Here is a 20767-nt window from a genome sequence, read left to right as displayed (position 1 = left end):
TTTCCCCCTTTAATTTTTTTGGGGGGCCCCAAGAGAGTGGGGCCCTAAGTTAAAGCTTGTTTAGCTTATACGTAAATCCGGCACTGGAGGTCTCCTCATTTGTTGTGCCTGCCTTCTGAGTACATGCGACCGACCTCTCTAGAACACATTGCAATATGGCTAAAAATGATATTGCTCAGACAATTGCTTATGGGATGCAAGGAGGGGTGCTTTCGACAGCTATGTCAACGCCCTTTTGGCTAGGAGGAGCTGCTTTTGAAACCCCAGTGAGAATCTAAGAAGAAGAAGAGCCCACTGGATCAGACCCTCTGGGGGTCTTTCCAACTCTACTGTTCTGGTGATTCCACCATTCTGCCCTCCCAGCAACCTCAGGCAAACGCCTTGACCTGAAGCTAGCCAGTCTTCAGCTGCGATTCCCACACTGCAAGCGGGTCAGACTAGATGGCCCTGGGGAGCCCTTTCGAAATAGACATTTCTCCCACCCGCAAGGTCACCTCCTTTTGGGGGGAGAGAAATAACAATTTATTGATTTCCAAAAATAACATAATGACAGAAGAAAAAATAAAAATAACAACAACACTACATAAGAAAAGGAAAACAAATCATTGTAAACAAAATTTTAAGTTATAATTTTGCTTGACTTCCCTCCACTCCCCCTCTTGGTTCCATTAATTATTATTATTATTATTACAGTATTATTATTATTATTATTATTATTATTATTATTATTATTATTTATACCCCGCCCTCCCCAGCCAGAGCCGGGCTCAGGGCAGCTAACACCAGTAAAATTACAGTAAAAACATAATAGGGGAAAAAACACCAATTTAAAATACAGGTTAAAATGCAATTTTAAATGTAGGCATTGTTTAGTGCTTGTTTATATTCTTAGTAATCCAATTTTAAACCTCCTTCATCTCATTACAAGTGACTTTCAAAAGTTATACTCATGTAAATATCTATACACAAAGCTTAAAGGGTTTGCATTAGATTATACATTTATTCCAAATTCAAAGTCCTATTTCTTTGTGGGGTTTCAGGTTAACCCGCAAGGTCGCCTCCGGGCCGGCAGGGGGAGCTCTTCAAAGGCCGCCGGCCGAAGAGCTGCGGGAAGTCTAGGGCGGGCGGGATGAGCCATAGAGAGAGGAAGCCCCTCCCTCCCTCCTTCCTTCCCTTTCTTCGGTGTATTTCCGCTCCCGGCGTCCCTGGCGGCGGCTGCGCGTGCGCAGTGCCCCCCTCCCGGCCGAGAGCCGCATCGGCATCCTCATCATCATCATGGCGGAGCCCCGAGACAAGGCGCTGCAGGACTACCGCAAGAAGCTCCTGGAGCACAAGGAGATCGACGGGCGCCTCAAGGAGCGTGAGTGGCCGGGGAGAGGGGCCTCCCTCGCGGGGCCGGGCCTGGCAGGGAGGGAGGGGCGTCCTAGGCCGCACCTCATCCCCCCTTCTCTTCCTTGGCCTGTATTCCTGTCTGAGCACAGGAGGAGCTGCTGCGGAGGCCTCTGCTCCCGTCCCAAGGGGGTTGGGATGGATGGCCCCTGGGGGTCCCCCACACCCCCCGCCTTTTCCCTCCAAGCTGCTTTTTAAAAGAAGTTTTGGAGTCCAGAGTTTAAGAAATGCAAACCTAAAATCCGCTTGACAGGAGGGGTGGGGTGGTGAGGCTTATATTCTTTCGTTAATAATAATAATAATAATAATAATAATTAATTTATACCCTGCCCCTCTGGCTGGGTTTCCCCAGCCACTCTGGGCAGCTCCCAACAGAATGTTAAAAGCACGATAAAACATCAAACATTAAAAATTTCCCTCAACAGGGCTGCCTTCAGGTGTCCTCTAAACGTCATATACAGTGGTACCTCAGGTTGCAAACGCTTCAGGTTACAGACCCCGCTAACCCAGAAAGAGTACCTCGGGTTAAGAACTTTGCTTCAGGATGAGAACAGAAATTGTGGCATGGCGGCAGCGGGAGGCCCCATTAGCTAAAGTGGTGCTTCAGGTTAAGAACAGTTTCAGAACCTCCAGAACGAATTAAGTACTTAACCCGAGGTACCACTGTAATAATAATAATAGCAATAATTTGTTATTTATACCCCACCCGGCTGGCTGGGCCTCCCCAGCCACTCTGGGCGGCTTCCAACAAAAGATTAAAATACAGAAGTCCACCAAACATTAAAAGCTTCCCTAAACAGGGCTGCCTTCAGATGTCTTCTAAAAGTCTGGTGGTAGTTGTTCTCTTTGACATCTGGTGGGAGGGTGTTCCACAGGGCAGGTGCCACCGCCGAGAAGGCCCTCTGCCTGGTTCCCTGTAACTTCGCTTCTCGCAGTGAGGGAACCGCCAGAAGGCCCTCGGCGCTGGACCTCAGAACGATGGGGGTGGAGACGCTCCTTCAGGTATACTGGACCAAGGTCGTTTAGGGCTTTAAAGGTCAGCACCAACATTTTGAATGGTGCTCGGAAACGTACTGGGAGCCAATATAGATCTTTCAAGACCGGTGTTATGTGGTCTCCGCGGCCGCTCCCAGTCACCAGTCTAGCTTCCACATTCTGGATTAGTTGTAGTTTCTGGGTACAGTGGTACCTCGGGTTACTGCTTCCCCATAAGGGAATCTTAAGAGCCCCTACAGAGTCCTTAAGTGGGTTCCCCATCAGTAGGAGAACATAACAGAGGCCAACCAGAGAATATTGAGAAGCAAAGCAGCTAGTAAGCCTGATTTTTATCGAACTGTTGCAACAGGGCGCTCCCCTCACACGCAGGAAAGGAGGAGGACCTTGAACAAAGGTGTGCCTGCCCTTATACAGTGGTACCTCGGGTTACATACACTTCAGGTTACAGACTCCGCTAACCCAGAAATGGTACCTCGGGTTAAGAACTTTGCTTCAGGATGAGAACAGAAATCGCGCGGCGGCAGCAGGAGGCCCCATTAGCTAAAGTGGTGCTTCAGGTTAAGAACAGTTTCAGGTTAAGAACAGACCTCCGGAACGAATTAAGTACTTAACCCAAGGTACCACTGTATAACCTTTTGGACTTTTTGAAAATTATTTTTTTTTAAAAAAGGACTGGGTAAACAGCATGATTTGTTGCAGGTCTTAGGAACACAGGACTTTCCCATCCGATCTAGAACCCTCTCTTCCTTAGTAACTCCGCTAACCCAGAAAGAGTACCTTGGGTTAAGAACTTTGCTTCAGGATGAGAACAGAAATCGTGCTCCGGCGGCACGGCAGCAGCAGGAGGCCCCATAGGCTAAAGTGGTCTTCAGGTTAAGAACAGTTTCAGGTTAAGAACAGACCTCCAGAACGAACTAAGTACCTAACCCAAGGTACCACTGTAAAAGCTTCCCTAAACAGGGCTGCCTTCAGATGTCTTCTAAATGTCAGGTAGTTGTTTATCTCTTTGACATCTGGTGGGAGGGCGTTCCACAGGGCCGGCGCCACCACCGAGAAGGCCCTCTGCCTGGTTCCCTGTAACTTGGCTTCTCGCAGGGAGAGAACCGCCAGAAGACCCTCAGAACTGGACCTCAGTGTCCGGGTAGAACGATGGGGGTGGAGACGCTCCTTTAGGTATACTGGGCTGAGGCCAGTCTAGCTGCAGTCTAGCTGCTGTACAGTCTAGCTCCCAGTACGTTTCCGAGCACAATTCAAAGTGCTGGTGTTGACCTTTAAAGCCCTAAACGGAAGTTTTTAATGTATGATATTTTAGTGTTTTTTTGGTTTCTATGGAAGCCGCCCAGAGTGGCTGGGGAAACCCAGCCAGATGGGCAGGGTACAAATAATAAATTATTATTATTACTATTATTATTATTATTATTATTATTATTATTATTATTATTATTATTATTATTATTATTATAGTAGCTGCATTCTGGATTAGTTGTATTTTCTGGGTCACCTTCAAAGGTAGCCCCACATAGAGTGCATTGCTGTACCTAGGACAATGACGGCGAACCTTTTAGAGACTGAGTGCCCAAACTGCAATCCAAAACCCACTTATTTATCACAAAGTGCCAACACTGCCATTTAACCTGAATACCGTACTGCGGTTGTAGTTACAGGTAGGCAGCCGTGTTGGTCTGCCGTAGTCGAAACAAACAAACAAAAATTCCTTCCAGTAGCACCTTAGAGACCAACTAAGTTTGTCCTTGGTATGAGCTTTCGTGTGCATGCACACTTCTTCAGATACATTGAAAAAGAAGTCACCTGACCTGAGAAACATTGAAATGGAATGCCATTTCCCTCCAAGGAGCTCATAGACTCCTAGAACATAGAGTTGGAAGGCACTCCAAAGGCCATCTAGTCCAACCCCTTGCAATGCAGGAATCTCAACTAGATCATACATGGCATATGGCCATCCAACTTCTGCTTGGAGCCAGTGTGGTGTAGTGGTTAAGAGCAGTAGACTCGTAATCTGGTGAACCGGGTTCGCTTCCCCGCTCCTCCACCTGCAGCTGCTGGGTGACCTTGGGCCAGTCACACTTCTCTGAAGTCTCTCAGCCCCACTCACCTCACAGAGTGTTTGTTGTGGGGGAGGAAGGGAAAGGAGATTGTGAGCCGCTTTGAGACTCCTTCGGGTAGTGATAAGGCGGGATATCAAATCCAAAAAAACCCCTCTTCTTAAAAACCTCCAAAGGAGGAGAGTTCACAACCACCTGAGTTAGATGCCTAGCATCTCCAGGTAGGACTCTGAAGCTCCAGAGAGCTACTGCTACTCTCTGTTGACAATATTGAGCGAGGTGAAGCAGCAGTCTGGCTCAGGATAGGTGGCCAATTCCTACTTTCCTGTGATCCCCTTGGAATGCCTTCGCCTTGGGTAGACCTGCCTGGTGGAGGAGGTGCTCTGAGAGATCCCTGTTTTCCAGCTCCCCCCTTCAGCAAAAAAGCAGGTAGGGTCAAGAGGCCCCTTATGTGCATGAAAAGGTGATGGGGGGGGACACATGCTATTGGCATCTGTCTTGTCTCAAGAGTCAATGGAGTGTGCCTCTGGAGGTGAAGTCAAACCACTGGAGAATCACAGCACCTGTTGTGGCTGCAGAGACCGGTAGCTTGTAACCGCTGCATCCTGCAATGTTTTTACTGCATTTGCAGCACCAAAGTGACCTCCTTGGGACATTAGCCTGGGCAGTTTGTATGGAGCTCCTGGGCTGTCCAGGCAACAAGACCCCCCTCTCGGCCTCACTGATGTGGTCCAAAGGAAAGCAGAGGAAGACATTTGCTGCTAAAGCTCCATCTGTTCCAGTCGGTTCCTTTTGAAAGCCGGGGGTAGGGCAAGAACCTGTGGTCCTCCACATGTTGCCGGACCCAAACTTCCAGCATCCCTGACCATTGGCACAGCTGGGGGCCACAGGGTGGAGGGCCACAGGTGCCCTAGTCCTGCCTTGCTTTCTTTTCCAGTAGAACTTGCTTTCACATAAGTGTGCACAGGATCACAGCACACATTGGTTAGCAAAGCATCTGCGAGGGTCATTATGCCACGTTTATTTGATCGGGGGGGGATCAATGTATAAAGAAGTGCACTTTCTATTCTGCCTTGTGCACATCTGAAAATAACATTTTACAGCTCCAATAATAATAATAATAATAATTTATTATTTGTACCCAGCCCATCTGGCTGGGTTTCCCCAGCCACTCTGGGCGGCTTCCACAGAGACCAAAAATACACTAAAATGTCACACATTAAAAACTTCCCTGAACAGGGCTGCCTTAAGATGTCTTCTGAATGTCAGGTAGTTGTTTATCACTTTGACATCTGATGGGAGGGCGTTCCACAGGGCGGGCACCACTACCGAGAAGGCCCTCTGCCTGGTTCCCTGTAGCTTTGCTTCTCGCAATGAGGGAACCACCAGAAGGCCCTCGGCGCTGGACCTCAGCATCCGGGCAGAACAATTAGGGTGGAGACGCTCCTTCAGGTCTACTGGGCCGAGGCCGTTTAGGGCTTTCAAGGTCAGCACCAACACTTTGAATTGTGCTCGGGAACGTACTGGGAGCCAGTGTAGGTCTTTCAAGACCGGTGTTATGTGGTCTCGGCGGCCGCTCCCAGTCACCAGTCTAGCTGCTGCATTCTGGATTAGTTGTGATCATTTTGTCCGAGGGGAAAAATAGAGCACTGATTTAGAACATGCATAACAAGCTTTTTCAATGTTTTTTTGTCTGTAGTAAGGGAACAGCTGAAGGAGCTCACCAAGCAGTATGAAAAATCTGAAAATGACCTCAAGGCTTTGCAGAGTGTTGGACAGGTGAGTGTTTATATATGGCTAGGAATGTGTCAGTAAATGAGCCATTTGGGTGGGGTTCCTTAGCATCTCCAGTTTTTCTTGGGTTAAATGGGTATTTTTCTGGGGCCCTAAACAGTTTATTAGATTTCCATATGCGGGTCTGGACTCAAAACGTCTGAGGGTACTGTGGTGAATGAACATCATGTCCCTTTGTAGGACCCAGATAGGCAGGGTTCTTGATATTGGTCAGTAGGTCTAATATTTTTTCTTTTTTTAAAAACAGATCGTTGGTGAGGTTCTTAAACAGTTAACAGAAGAAAAATGTGAGTTTATTAAGAAGGATATTTATTAGTATATTTAATGATTGTTTTATTAATTTACTGGTGTATTTAATGTTCGTTTTGTTAATTTAGTAAGTTACATTTAAACCACATTTCAAGGCATGCTGCCTTCCCAAGGCAGCAGGCAAAAGAGGACGCTGACAAAATAATTTAACAAGGCAAAATGAAAAGCCAAGTATGAATAGCGCAGCAATGCTGGCGAATCCAGAGCTGCGAAAATGTTTTAGCAACATGTCCTTTTGCAGCCACAATTGCAGAAAAATTAAAATACTGCAATGTGCTTTCTTTTGCTGCTTCCAGTCATTGTCAAAGCAACAAATGGACCAAGATATGTTGTCGGCTGCCGTCGTCAGGTGAGCATCCTGCGGTTGAGAATATGGGTCTTGGTCTCTCAGATCATAACTCAGACGTCCACAGACTTTAGGGCTGTAGCACATGCATGGGCAAATGTGTCTTTTTGACACTCGGTTCGTTCTTCCCTTTGGTGAGTGCCATAAATTGTTTGTGAGAGTGTGGGCTGGGAGAGAGACTGTCGTGATGGGTTACTATCCCAGTCCTGAATAGCACCCCTTGATAATTTGATACTTTAATTGGCTTAGATGTCAAGCATCTTCGGAGAGTAAAATCTGTAAAATGGGGTCAGTTCATATTAGAAAGCTGGCGAGTCACCTCATTTGGTTTGGATTCGACTCTGGAGCTGACAGTGCCCGATTACTAGTGTGGTCGGAGCTGTCAGTTTCTGACAGCACCGTAAGAAACGACTTCTTCTACACTTAGCTTTCCAAATCTTAACAATTGCCTTCCTCTCCTTTTGCATTCAGCTCGATAAAAGTAAGCTGAAGCCTGGGACAAGAGTTGCACTGGATATGACCACCCTAACTATTATGAGGTAAGGTCTTCTCATCAAGTGGGCGGGAGGGGAGAGTGGGATGGAGGAAGCCTGCAGTGGAGCTACTGCAAAGTATTGGCCACAGAAGCATTTGCAGCAGTTCTCAACCTGTGGGTCCCCAGATGTTGTTGGACTACAACTCCCATCATCCCTGAGCTCTGGCCTTGCTAGCTAGGGGTGATGGGAGTTGTAGTTCAACATCTGGGGACCCACAGGTTGAGAAAGGTTGATTTAGGGGCTATAAAAACCCCTTTTTTAAAGGATGTTTGTTTGAAACACAGGTTGTTGTTTTTTAAAGTCTCACTTGCTCTTGGTGCAGAAACAAACACTTGCTCTTGGGCATTCCAAACCAAGGGCTAAGATGGAGTATTTTCTTCCTTGATTAAATTTCCAAGGGTATTGAAACATTTGCTTGGACCTGCTTCCTTTGGCATCTTGATTTGGTACGGTGACCATCAAAAGGGAAAGCAGAACCAGTTTTCTACAAAAATTCAGTGTGTTGTAGCACTTGGTGTGCCAATCCAGGAATAAAAGTGGGTTATAAAGCATATTTGGTGAACAGGGTAACATTAAGCTTTCAATAATGCTATTTAAATTTTGGAAGCACAGTATTCCTAATGCAGGCCTCAGCCGTGTATGGTTGTGTAGAGATGCCAGAAAACTCATGATTATTGGATGCACATTGCAACTAGTAATACCAGACATAGAGGGAAACAGCATAAGTTTAAACTAAGTGCTAATCTTCATTAGCATCACAGAAGGTATTAAAAATAGCTGTAAAATTTGGTGGTTTTTTTTATTATTTGCAAAGTTGACATGAATAGACAACCCCCCACCCCATTAAAAAGAGTGGTTACTTATCAGCTGATATACAGTGGTACCTCTGGTTGTGAACGGGATCCGTTTTAGAGCCCTGTTCGCATCCTGAAGCGAATGTAAGACGTGTGTGCGTGGGTCGCGCTCTGCTGCTTCTGCGCATACGCGTGATGTCATTTTGAGCGTTTGCGCGAGCAGCAAAACCCGGAAGTAACGCGCTCCATTACTTCCGGGTCGCCGTGGAGCGCAACCTGAAAATATTTAAGCTGAAGCGTATTCATCCTGAGGTATGACTGTATATGTTAACTAATGTTAAAAAAAACTTATTAGTTTCCTAGGATCATAGAGCAGGGGTCAGCAACCTTTTTTAGCCATGGGCCAGTCCACCGTCCCTCAGACCATGTGGTGGGCTGGACTATATTTTGGGGGGAAAATAATGAACGAATTCCTCTGCCCCACAAATAATCCAGAGATGCATTTTAAATAAAAGTACACATTCTACTCATATAAAAACACCAGGCAGGCCCCACAAATAACCCAGAGATGCATTTTAAATAAAGGACATCTTCTACTCATGTAAAAATACGCTGATTCCCGGACCGTCCATGGGCCGGATTTAGAAGGTGATTGGGCCGCATCCGGCCCCCGGGCCTTAGTTTGCCCACCCATGCTCATAGTTAGATGGGTTATCTAGTCCCTCCTGCTTATAGCAGGATTTCCCATGACAGAATGTAACTGCATCGTCCCTGGCTGAATGTTACCCAGCCTATTTCTTAGATATCCCCAACATGTAGAGCAAGCCTTCCCTGCCCCCAAGGCAGTCAGTTTACTCGGGTATCTTCGTTTTTATACGTGGCTTACAAACTGTGGGTGGTGGAAAGGGTGGGAAGTTGTTTTAAAAATCAGCGGGTGACATCAGTTGTATTGCTTCTCCAATTTAGATATTTGCCAAGAGAAGTTGATCCCCTCGTTTACAACATGTCTCATGAAGATCCTGGAGATGTATCTTATTCCGAGATTGGAGGATTGTCGGAACAAATCAGGGAGCTAAGAGAGGTAATTGCCTGATTCTTTATTGGTCTGAATAATGGATATGTTTACCTTGCCGGCAGGGAAGACATTTAAGTCTTAGGTACAATTTGGTCGTAGCGCTGGGTTTCAGAACAAGCATGCACACTTCTTCCCTGCTGTCAAGCCAGTTCCTCTTCCCTTTCCTGATATCCTCTAACCCTAGATTGGTGTGATATCTAAGTTGGGCAGCATTGAACAAATCATTGCTGGCCTTGGTAGTTCAGCATTAGTTTCTGCTAGCCAGCTGCGAATTCCCCTGCCACCATCAATTTATTGACACAGAACATTGTCTGATGAGCCTAAAGCAGCTCAGGTTTTATGTAGGATATTCAAGTTGGCTTACACACCATTGCACAAAAGTCTTGCATACAACAAAAAGTAGCACAGACAATTGACTTGTTTTGGAGTTGTGTTCACCTGGTTTTAGAGTAGACCCTTTGTAATCAATGGACAAAGCTAAGCTAGGCCCATTAATTTCAGTGGGAATATACTGAACAAACATAGTTGAGTACCACTAAATTTCAGACATGGTTTCTTTAACAAAACTATGAGTTGACACAAAATTGTCCCACGGTTGTCCTACTTGCCTTTGAGGTGGCCAGACAAATCATGGTTAGGGAAGGGTGGCAGGTTCAGACATAGCGAAAACAAGCCAAGGTTTGCAAACCATCAAAACCACAACAACATTTTGATTTGTAGATGGGCAAACAACCCATGGTGAAGCTATGTTTCAGTGATCAAACAAACCATGTTTCAATAAACTATGACTTGATGAAACCATAGTTCATCATTAACGTGAACCAGGCCTTTGTATACCTTCTGTTTTGAATCCAAGGCATGTTTTGTTGCTTCTCTTCACAGGTTATAGAGTTACCACTGACAAATCCAGAATTGTTCCAGCGTGTGGGGATTATACCTCCCAAAGGCTGCTTGCTGTATGGCCCACCAGGTTGGTGTTTTTGGTCTGCTTGCCTCTTGACTGCTGAACAAACAGTATGACTCTTGGGAGATTTCATGCCGCATCAACTGCTCTGTGGCAATATTCCTTCAAGTAGCAGTGGGTGGGTGGGTGGGTGTGAAGTGGGGGGTCACATTTTTAGGAGCCAGCAGATAGAGTACTGAAATGGAGGGGTTACATTTTAAACACCGGCGTTGTCGGAGTTATTCCAGCCCTGTACAAATAATGCAGTAATTTCGTGTCTCTTAATCCCTTTTGAAATGCTCTTTGAATGCCATTATTCTATACATTTTTAATCACATTGTTTCATAGAATTTATATGTAGCTTGACTGTAAAAAAACAAAAGAACTCATAGCAGTTGTGCCTCTATTGTCCCATGAGCTCATAATAGCAAACACGAGTTTTGCCCCGTTTCTCTTCAAAACAATCCTCATAGAATCTTAGAGTTGGCGCCACGAGGATCATCTAGTCCAGTGTTTCCCAAACCTCGGTCTCCAGCTGTTTTTGGACTACAACTCCCATCATCCCTAGCTAGCAAGACCACTGGGCAGGGATGATGGGAATTGCAGTTTGAAAACAGCTGGAGTCCCTAGTTTGGGAAACACTGACCTAGTCCAACCCCCTGCAGTGCAGGAAGCTTTCACTCAACATAGGGCTCGACCCATGGCCTTGAGAATCTCTTGCTCTACGAACTCTGCTGTCCCTCAGGGCTAGCTCAGTCCTGGGGGGTAGGTCAGGCTGAGAGAGGGAGGTGGGGAATGAACCTTCCTGGTGAGGTTTAGTTTATTCATTTAAAAACATTTACAGTGGATGCTTGGGTTGCGAACGTGATCCGTGCAGGATGCACGTTCGCAATCTGCGCGTGCGTGGGTTGCGATTTAGCGCTTCTGCACATGCGCAAAGCGTCATTTAGCGCTTCTGTGCATGCACAACTGCCAAAACCCAGAAGTAACCCGTTCCATAATCTATAACCCAAAAAAACGCAACCTGAAGCGGCTGTAACCCGGGGTATGATTGTATAGGCCGCATTTTCGTCCACTTCCTAGCCAGCCATAAAAGCCAACCCAAGAATACAAGTTTTAAAACCAAAACAACACACCCCTTCTTCTCACGGGAATAGCAGAGGCAGAAAAACATAATTAAAGGTAGTCACAGTCCAGCCAATAAGCATCAATCCCGGAAGGCCAGTTGAACAAGATAGAAAGTTTTAAACCCTATAACGCAGGACTGATAAGGCTTAACGGGCAGACTTGATTAAGGGGCAGGCTCACCTGGAGGGCATGAATGGAAATTTTGAGCATGGGTCTCTGGTCAAAGGCCTACACTGCACCTGTAACACGATGTTGCTTTGTACGTTTGTTTAAATGTATCCCTCTTGCCACTTGTTTTCACTGCTTCTTGATGCAACGTGTATTCTCCACGCAGGTACGGGGAAAACTCTCTTGGCCAGAGCTGTTGCCAGCCAGCTTGACTGCAATTTCTTAAAGGTAAAACAATTTCTTTAAGATTCCTTTCCAGAATCTTAAAGCAGAACTGTTTGATCTGCAGCAGCCACCGCTCATGCTACCTGTAACAACTTTCTGCAGGTGGTGTCTAGTTCCATTGTGGACAAATACATTGGCGAAAGCGCCCGGCTGATCCGAGAGATGTTCAACTACGCCAGGGATCATCAGCCCTGCATCATTTTCATGGATGAAATTGACGCTATCGGTAAGGCTGAGCAGCTCAACAAGAAGCCCATCAAGCTTTCACCCCCGCACCCCCCCAACCAGCTGCTCAAAGAACTGCTCTGCTTACCTGTACTGCACTTTGCCTACACGTAATGTAGCTGATGGGACTCGGGTGGCGCTGTGGGTTAAACCACAGAGCCTAGGACTTGCCGATCAGAAGGTCGGCGGTTCGAATCCCCGCGATGGGGTGAGCTCCCGTTGCTCAGTCCCTGCTCCTGCCAACCTAGCAGTTCGAAAGCACGTCAAAGTGCAAGTAGATCAATAGGTACCGCTCCGGTGGGAAGGTAAATGGTGTTTCCGTGCGCTGCTCTGGTTCGCCAGAAGCGGCTTAGTCAGGTTGGCCACATGACCCAGAAGCTGTACGCCGGCTCCCTCAGCCAATAAAGAGAGATGAGCGGCGTAACCCCAGAGTCAGCCACGACTGGACCTAATGGTCAGGGGCCCCTTTACCTTTAATGTAGCTGATAAAGTTTTCCTACAGGTGAACAAGAGTCAAGACCAGGGAGATGCAGGAAGGGCGGCTGTGCCAAAAGCCTTTACACCAGGCATGCCCAAAGTCCGTTCCGAATTTGGCCCGCCTATCGATTTAATCTGGCCCCCGTTGGCAGTTCATGTCCTTAAAAAAAAAGCTCATCAACTTTGCTCGGCCCTCATGCATGTTCGCTTCATCAGATCTGGTCCTCTTTGCAAAAAAAAAAGTTTGAGCACCCCTGCTATACACCAAACATACGAGAGGAGATGTGGAGGGCCTTAACCCCAGGGGCTAGTCCTCTCTCTGGTCCTCAGGACTCTCCCCAGACCATCCCACACATTAGATGCCACACTCCTCGCAAGTCCTGATTTGCCCTCTTCCTCAAGGGCTTTTTGCTTGTCCTTGCACTGCCCCTTGCCTCAATTCTGCATGGTTTGGATGTAGGCTATTGTACAAAGACAAACCCACTTTAGGCTCTGGCCACACCACTGGAATGTGGCCCCAAAAGTTTACCCGTGACAGAAACGTGGGCTGAAAAGAACCCCCCCCCCCAGAAAAAAACACCTTGTAGAGTCTTCTGGCACCTGACAACTAGCAGCTGTACTGTATTATGACATCCACTTTCAAAGGCTGGAGCTGTGTAAAGGTAAAGGGACCCCTGAACATTAGGTCCAGTCGTGACCGACTCTGGGGTTGCGGCGCTCATCTCGCTTTATTGGCCGAGGGAGCCGGCGTACAGCTTCTGGGTCATGTGGCCAGCATGACTAAGCCGCTTCTGGCGAAACAGAGCAGCGCACGGAAACGCCGTTTACCTTCCCGCCGGAGTGGTACCTATTGATCTACTTGCACTTTGACGTGCTTTCGAACTGCTAGGTGGGCAGGAGCAGGGACCGAGCAACGGGAGCTCACCCCATCATGGGGATTCGAACCGCCGACCTTCTGATTGGCAAGTCCTAGGCTCTGTGGTTTAACCCACAGCGCCACCCGCGTCCCCCTGGAGCTGTTTACTTGGAGCTTAATACAGTATGTCAGTGGGACAGGGACTGAGGGTAACCACATGAAAGTAAAACTAATTTACTCAGGTAAGTACCTGAAAAAGGTATTGCCTCCCCAAGACCTTATGTTACCCAGAAGTTACTTTTGAGTGATCTCTTGAAGGGAACCTTCCAAACCCCCTTTCTGTTCTTTTCTTTTGCCTAGATTCTATACAGAAACCTTGCACCTCAGCTTGCAACTTGACTTTTTAACTCCCCTCGCTCCTTTCATGAGCTGCCCTGCGTGGTGATCAGGGAAGGGGTCTGACTTCTTTCCCGCTGATTTTCTCCTTAGGTGGCCGTCGTTTCTCGGAGGGCACGTCAGCTGACAGAGAAATTCAGAGAACTCTAATGGAGGTAACGCTTCTCTGAACTGGAGCCGGTCGTCTTTCACGTGTACACAAACATCTTTGTAATCCTAGGCAGGCAGCAAAAAATGTGAGACTTAAGGATCAGTTGCTAAGATGAAATAGCTGAACGGTGATGTTGAAATTGTTTGCAGCTGTTCACCACTGGTGCCTCCTGAAATCATTTATGTGAGGAGGTCTTTTCCTTGGAAGTAGACAACGCCAAAAGCTGCACATACTGAACAGCTCCTGGCATAAAGCAGCCATTCTGTGTCTGAATTGCAGTCCCATCTCCATGTCTAGACTAGAACCTTGGACTAGAACCATGTCCAAGACTAGAACCTTCACACGTGTTCTTTCTGAGTAAACGATAGAGCCACCGTTCTCCTGGATCCTAAGGTCGTGTCTCCATTGCTGGTTTCCATGGGCTTATAATAACTAATTCTAGTTAGAAGACAACTGAAGGCAGCCTTGTTTAGGGAAATTTTTTATGTTTGATGTTTTATCGTGTTTTTAATATTCTGTTGGGAGCCGCCCAGAGGGGCTGGGGAGGTCAGGCCATATGGGCAGGGTATAAAGGTAAAAGTACCCCCGCCCGTACGGGCCAGTCGTGACCGACTCGGGGGTTGCGCGCCCATCTCGCTTAAGAGGCCGGGGGCCAGCGCTGTCCGGAGACACTTCCGGGTCACGTGGCCAGCGTGACGAAGCTGCTCTGGCGAGCCGGCACCAGCGCAGCGCACGGAGACGCCGTTTACCTTCCCGCTATAAAGCGGTACCTATTTATCTACTTGCACTTAAGGGTGCTTTCGAACTGCTAGGTGGGCAGGAGCTGGGACCGAACGACGGGAGCTCACCCCGCCGCGGGGATTCGAACCGCCGACCATACGATCGGCAAGTCCTAGGCACTGAGGTTTTACCCACAGCGCCACCCGCGTCCCATGGGCAGGGTATAATAAGAATAATAATAATTTTATTTATACCCCGCCCTCCCTGGCCAGAGCTGGGCTCAGGGCGACTAACACCAGTAAAATCACAGTAAAAACATAATAGAAAAAAAAACCAAACCAATTTAAGATACAGGTTAAAATGCAATTTAAAATGCAGCCTCATTTTAAAATTAGCCCATAGATCAAAACCATAAGGGGAGGGAAAACATAAGGGTCAGACTTGAGTCCAAACCAAAGGCCAGGCGGAACAGCTCCGTCTTGCAGGCCCTGCGGAAAGATGTCAAGTCCCGCAGGGCCCTAGTCTCTTGTGACAGAGCCTTCCACCAAGTCGGGGCCACTACTGAAAAGGCTCTGGCCCTAGTTGAGACCAACCTAACCACCTTGCGACTTGGGACCTCCAAAATGTTGTCATTTGTGGACCTTAAGGTCCTCCGCGGGGCAGACCAGGAGAGGCGGTCCTGTGGGTACGTAGGCAATTGTTGTTGCAGAACAGAAAATGTTTATTGAATATATGGGGGGGGGCTGTGTACACATGAAAGCGTTGGCAGCATTAAGATAAATTCCAACAGTATAAACAAGTTTTGATGGATGTATTAATGAAATGCCGAATGGTTTAGTTTATGGAAATAATGCAGGGATTTATGATATGCAGATTGAACCGTGGAAAGAGGAGAAGGGAAGTCATTGACATTTTAAGGTAGTTTAATGAATATTTTGAATTGTAAAATAAAAATTATACACAAAGAAGGGCTGCAGAACAGCAGCTCTGATAGAAAGCTGCCTTATACTGAGTCAGATGATGATAATAATAATAAATTTTATTTATACCCCACCCTCCCCAGCCAGAGCTGGGCTCAGGGTGGCTAACACCAATAAAATTTCAGTAAAAACAGAATAAGAAAAAAAGAAAAAAAAATAAAATACAGGTTAAAATGCAATTTAAAATGCAGCCTCATTTTAAAAGTCAAAACCATAAGGGGAGGGAAACATAAGGGTCAGACTGAGTCCAAACCGAAGGCCAGGCGGAACAGCTCCGTCTTGCAGGCCCTGCGGAAAGATGTCAAGTCCCTCAGGGCCCTGGTCTCTTGGGACAGAGCGTTCCACCAAGTCGGGGCCAGTACTGAAAAGACCCTGGCCCTAGTTGAGACCAATCTAACCACCTTGAACCACCTTGTGACTTCGGACCTACAAAGTGTTGTCATTTGTGGACCTTAAGGTCCTCCGCGGGGCAGACCAGGACTACCATACTTCGGTATGGTAGATTTATTGCTTTATTGTTCGGCGCCCAGCCACGCTTCCCCTGGGAGCCGTAGATCGTAAAGCAGTTAGCAGAGTTACACAGCGGCGTGTGTCGAAAGAGCAGTGAAAGAGTCCCAAACGTTTCTTCTGTCCTAATATCTCTTTATTGGCACAAAAGTAGCGTATTTACAAACTCCAACTTCCATCTGATTCAAGCTGCATCTTCTCCCACTGCTTGCAGCGACGCAACAAACTGCTTTTGATTTCCACTCAGTACACAGCACTCCAAGCTGCTTTCGTCACGTCCTGGCTTACTTCCCTTGTAAGCCCGTCCCCTCAGTCCCGAGGCATAGAAGGTTAACCCTTCACTACACCCAACACAACCTAACCACCTTGCGACTTGGGACCTCCAAAATGTTGTCATTTGTGGACCTTAAGGTCCTCCGCGGGGCAGACCAGGACTACCATACTATTTGTCTGTTCAGCTCAGTAGTTCAGACTTGCAGCAGCTCTCCCGGATTCCAGGCAGGGATTATTCCCAGCCTGAAGCTGGAGATGCCAAGACAAGACTGGACCTGGTACCTGCTGCAAAAATGCTGCCCCACACTGCTCTTCTCAGCCCTCTCAGTGGGGCAAGTTCTTTGCCGATTAACCAAAGCTTTTGTTTTCTCGCCACACGTTCCAGTTGCTGAACCAGATGGACGGATTTGATACTCTGCACAGAGTTAAAATGATAATGGCTACAAACAGACCAGACACTCTGGATCCGGCACTGTTGCGTCCTGGAAGACTGGACAGGAAAATCCGTGAGTATTGAGTTTCTGTAGGGTTGGCATTAGTCTGTGCCTCCCCTTCGCTTGCGTACCTTTCGAAATTGACATAGCTTCTCCCTCCTTCTAGATATTGACTTGCCAAATGAACAGGCCAGGTTAGACATACTGAAGATCCACGCCGGACCTATAACGAAACATGGGGAAATAGGTAAGTCCCCACCCAGGGCTTCACAGGTGCATCTGGGAGGGGGCTGGGCTTTGCATATTCAAGTCTGTTTCCTGTAACAGATTGTAAATTTCCAGGGAAATAGCCAGCTTGGTCTTCTGCAGCAAATTTTTATAATAATAATAATAAATAAATTTTTATTTATACCCCACCGTTCCTGGTTCAGAAAACCGGGCTCAGGGCAGCTAACAACAAATTTAAAACAATTGATGCAACAAAAAACAGCATAAAATACAGTATAAAACATGAACAACAATAAATTCAGTATTCAAAAATCAATTTAGGGGGGAAATCCATCCAATAAACATTAGATGATCACCAAGGCTAGCTGGCTAAGTTAGTCCTATTTGGGTCAGCAAGGAGACCAGGGGAGAATTAGCTGTGGGATCCCAGAGCGGGTAATCTTCATGAAAAGGGGAGAGGGAGGGAAGGAAGGGGAATGAAAGATCAGGCTAAGTTCAAATTGAAAGCCAGGCGGAATACCTCTGTCTTACAGGCCCTGCGGAAGGAGGTTAAATCCTGCAGGGCCCAGGTCGGAGCCATCACTGAGAAGCACACCTTAATAACTACAGTCCACGAAAATTTGTGCCATCATAAATTCGTTGCTCTTTAAGTTGCCACAAAATTATTTGGGTTGTCCTGTTCACAGAAGGATGTTGGAACTGCCCCCTCCCTACCCCCCCCCATACTGCCCAGATCTGTTCTGGGAGTTCCCCCAACTCTCCCATTGTGGACACCAGGCAGTTGACAGCTGGCCAGCCACAAGGGTGTGACGAACTTGGCCCCCAGGGGGTGGAAGAGATAACAACCTGGCCCACCAGCCGTATCTGTTTCCCACTCGTGCCTCGCACCATACCGACCCACACTTATTTTTAGTGCTGATGGAATAGTGAAGCTGGCACAGCCAAAGAAACATTTTGTTATGGTGGCATCATGAATAGTATGTTGTATCAGGTTGTCTGACCTGATCCTGATCTCACTTGTGAACTCCGGCTGCTGAACAGACTCTTTGAGTGTTGTATTGCTTGGTTTTTTGGGGGGACGGGGGTTGAGGGGAATGTTGCTGCTGTTTTTTATACAGTGGTACCTTTGTTCTCGAATTCAATCCATTCTGGAAGTCCATTCGACTTCCAAAATGTTCAAAAACCAAGGCACAACTTCTGATTGGCCCTGGAAACAATGCTGACAGCCGAAATGGACATTTGGCTTCCGAAAAACGTTCGCAAACCGGAACACTTACTTAGGTTTGCGGAGTTCAAGAGCCGATTTGTTCATCAGCTAAGCCGTTCGGGAGCCGAGGTTCCACTGTATTGATTTTTTGTGTCTTTATTTTGATTAATGTGGAGATACAGTTATACCTTTAGGTTACGTTTTTTCAGGTTGCAGACTACCGAAACCCGGAAGTACCGGAACGGGTTACTTCTGGGTTTCAGCAGTTGCACATGCGCAGAAGTGCCGAATCGCAATCCACACGTGCGCAGACGGGGTTGCGAACGCTGCGGGTTGCGAACGTGCATCCCACACGGATCCCATTCGCAACCCGAGCGTCCACTATAGTTCAATTTGATTGTGTACTTTTTAATCTTTTATTTATAGTTTATGACTACTACTGTTGCATTTTGAATTATGTTACTATTGTTCATGTTGTGAGACACCTTTGACCAGGGTTTTAACTATGGAAAGACGGCATGCAAATAAAACGATGAACGGGTGGGAGTAAGATGAGCCTTCTGGATCAGGCCAGTGGCCCATCTAGTCCAGCCTCCTGTTCTCACAGGGGCCACCAGGTGCCTATGGGAAACCCGCAAGCAGGATCCGGGCGCAAGAGCAACTCTCGCCTGCTTTGGTTTCCGGTAACTGGAATTCAGAAGCTTTGCTGCCTCTGAATGTGGAGGCAGGACAGAGCCACCCTGGCTGGCTTGTTCACACATCAGGACTGCTGCGTCAGTCAGAAGCAAAGAGTTCTGATTTTTGGAACAGGTTTTTGCTCTTAGTCCACAATTCCCATTAACCCAGGAATTTTTCTTTTATAGATTATGAAGCAATTGTGAAGCTTTCCGATGGTTTTAATGGTGCTGATCTGAGAAACGTATGCACTGAAGCAGGTAAGGAAATGAGATCTTTGTGATATCACTTTCCATTTTCCTGATACCTTGGAGACTTATTAGTAAAGGTAAAGGGGGCCCCTGACCATTAGGTCCAGTCGTGACTGACTCTGGGGTTGCGGTGGCGCTCGTCTCGCTTTATTGGCTGAGGGAGCCGGCATACAGCTTCCGGGTCATGTGGCCAGCATGACGAAGCTGCTTCTGGTGAACCAGAGCAGCGCACGGAAACACTGTTTACCTTCCCGCCAGAGTGGTACCTATTTATCTACTTGCACTTTGACTTGCTTTCGAACTGCTAGGTTGGCAGGAGCAGGGTCCGAGCAACAGCTCACCCCATCTCAGGGATTCGAACCGCCAACCTTCTGATCGGCAAGTCCTAGGCTCTGTGGTTTAACCCACAGCGACACCCGCGTCCCGGAGACTTATTATAAAGTTCAAATAATTCATGATGTGTCACAGTTATGGAAGGAGGAGCATATGCATGGCTATAGCTCATGAAGGGGAGCTTTAACATGCTTGTAGGGTCTGGATTGCGATCGTAACGTTGCAATTAAAGCTGAAGCACAGAGAGTTGCCTGCATGAACCAGATTGCGCCCCTTTGCTTCTCTCTGACAGCTTGATTCCCAAACTCTTGTGTCTTTGCAGGGATGTTTGCCATTCGTGCCGATCACGACTTTGTGGTGCAGGAGGACTTCATGAAGGCTGTTAGGAAAGTTGCTGACTCCAAGAAGCTGGAGTCTAAGTTGGACTACAAGCCCATCTAAGCATGACCACGTGGTTAATGGCTGGCTGAGACTGCATGGGAAAATATGGGGCTTGCGATAGGTGAAATGAGAAGCAAAAGTATCCCTTGATTGTGTTTTTATTACAAGTGTCTGCATTGCGCCAGCGAGCTCGCCAGCTGTTTGTATTAGTGGTGCTCCTGCTGCTGGGAAGCTCATGGCAGCACCCTGAACCCAACATGGCCTTTGTTACAGTCCCGTTCTTAAGCGCAGAGCAACATGTGTCCTCGTACGAGAACCTTACAGAAAAACATACAGCTGGTTTGGTTCGGCAGATTGTAAGGCAGTGCATTTCTTATTTTATATCATTTAACTCCCCCACCCCTTCCCATTGAAGAATTAAATAAAACTTGTTTAAATCCAGCTTCCGTCGTCTGTTTTTTCCACAGTTTACTCTAGAGCAGAGTGGTATCTGGCCCCTCATGATACAGCTTACCAGCATCGTGTTCAGAATCTGAAAACACCTTCATTTTCTTTATACTAGTGTTTCTTGTTATTGTTTAGTCGTGTCCGACTCTTCATGACCCCCTGGACCAGAGCATGCCAAACATTTTTGTCCACTGCCTCCCACAGTTTTCCTCAACTTCATGTTGGTAGCTTCAAGAACACTGTCCCACCATCTTATCCTCTGTCGTCCCCTTCTCCTTGTGCCCTCCATCTTTCCCAATATCAGGGTCTTTTCCAGGGAGTCTTCTCTTCTCATGAGGTGGCCAAAGTCTTGGAGCCTCAGCTTCAGGATCTGTCCTTCCAGTGAGCCCTCAGGGCTGATTTCCTTCAGAATAAAAAAAATTCCTTCCAGTAGTACCTTAAAGACCAACTAAGTTAGTTC

The 20767-nt window shown here is 47.1% G+C and overlaps 1 protein-coding gene across 1 annotated transcript; it reads left to right on the top strand.

Annotated features, from left to right (window-relative positions):
- Positions 1 to 1196: 1196 nt before the first annotated feature.
- PSMC6 (proteasome 26S subunit, ATPase 6) lies at positions 1197 to 20301 on the top strand. Its single transcript, XM_081193650.1, has 14 exons — positions 1197 to 1360; positions 6148 to 6227; positions 6490 to 6529; positions 6848 to 6900; positions 7369 to 7436; positions 9194 to 9308; positions 10185 to 10272; positions 11708 to 11769; positions 11869 to 11992; positions 13814 to 13875; positions 16737 to 16857; positions 16952 to 17032; positions 19084 to 19155; positions 19802 to 20301. The coding sequence occupies exons 1-14, from the start codon at positions 1276 to 1278 to the stop codon at positions 19918 to 19920; spliced, it is 1170 nt and encodes a 389-aa protein (XP_081049776.1). The 5' UTR covers positions 1197 to 1275; the 3' UTR covers positions 19921 to 20301.
- Positions 20302 to 20767: the final 466 nt, after the last annotated feature.

Source organism: Podarcis bocagei (assembly GCF_964188305.1).
Source record: "Podarcis bocagei genome assembly, chromosome: 1".
Lineage (NCBI taxonomy): Eukaryota > Metazoa > Chordata > Lepidosauria > Squamata > Lacertidae > Podarcis > Podarcis bocagei.
Note: the sequence above shows the minus strand (reverse complement) of the source record. Positions and strands in the feature narration are given on the sequence as shown.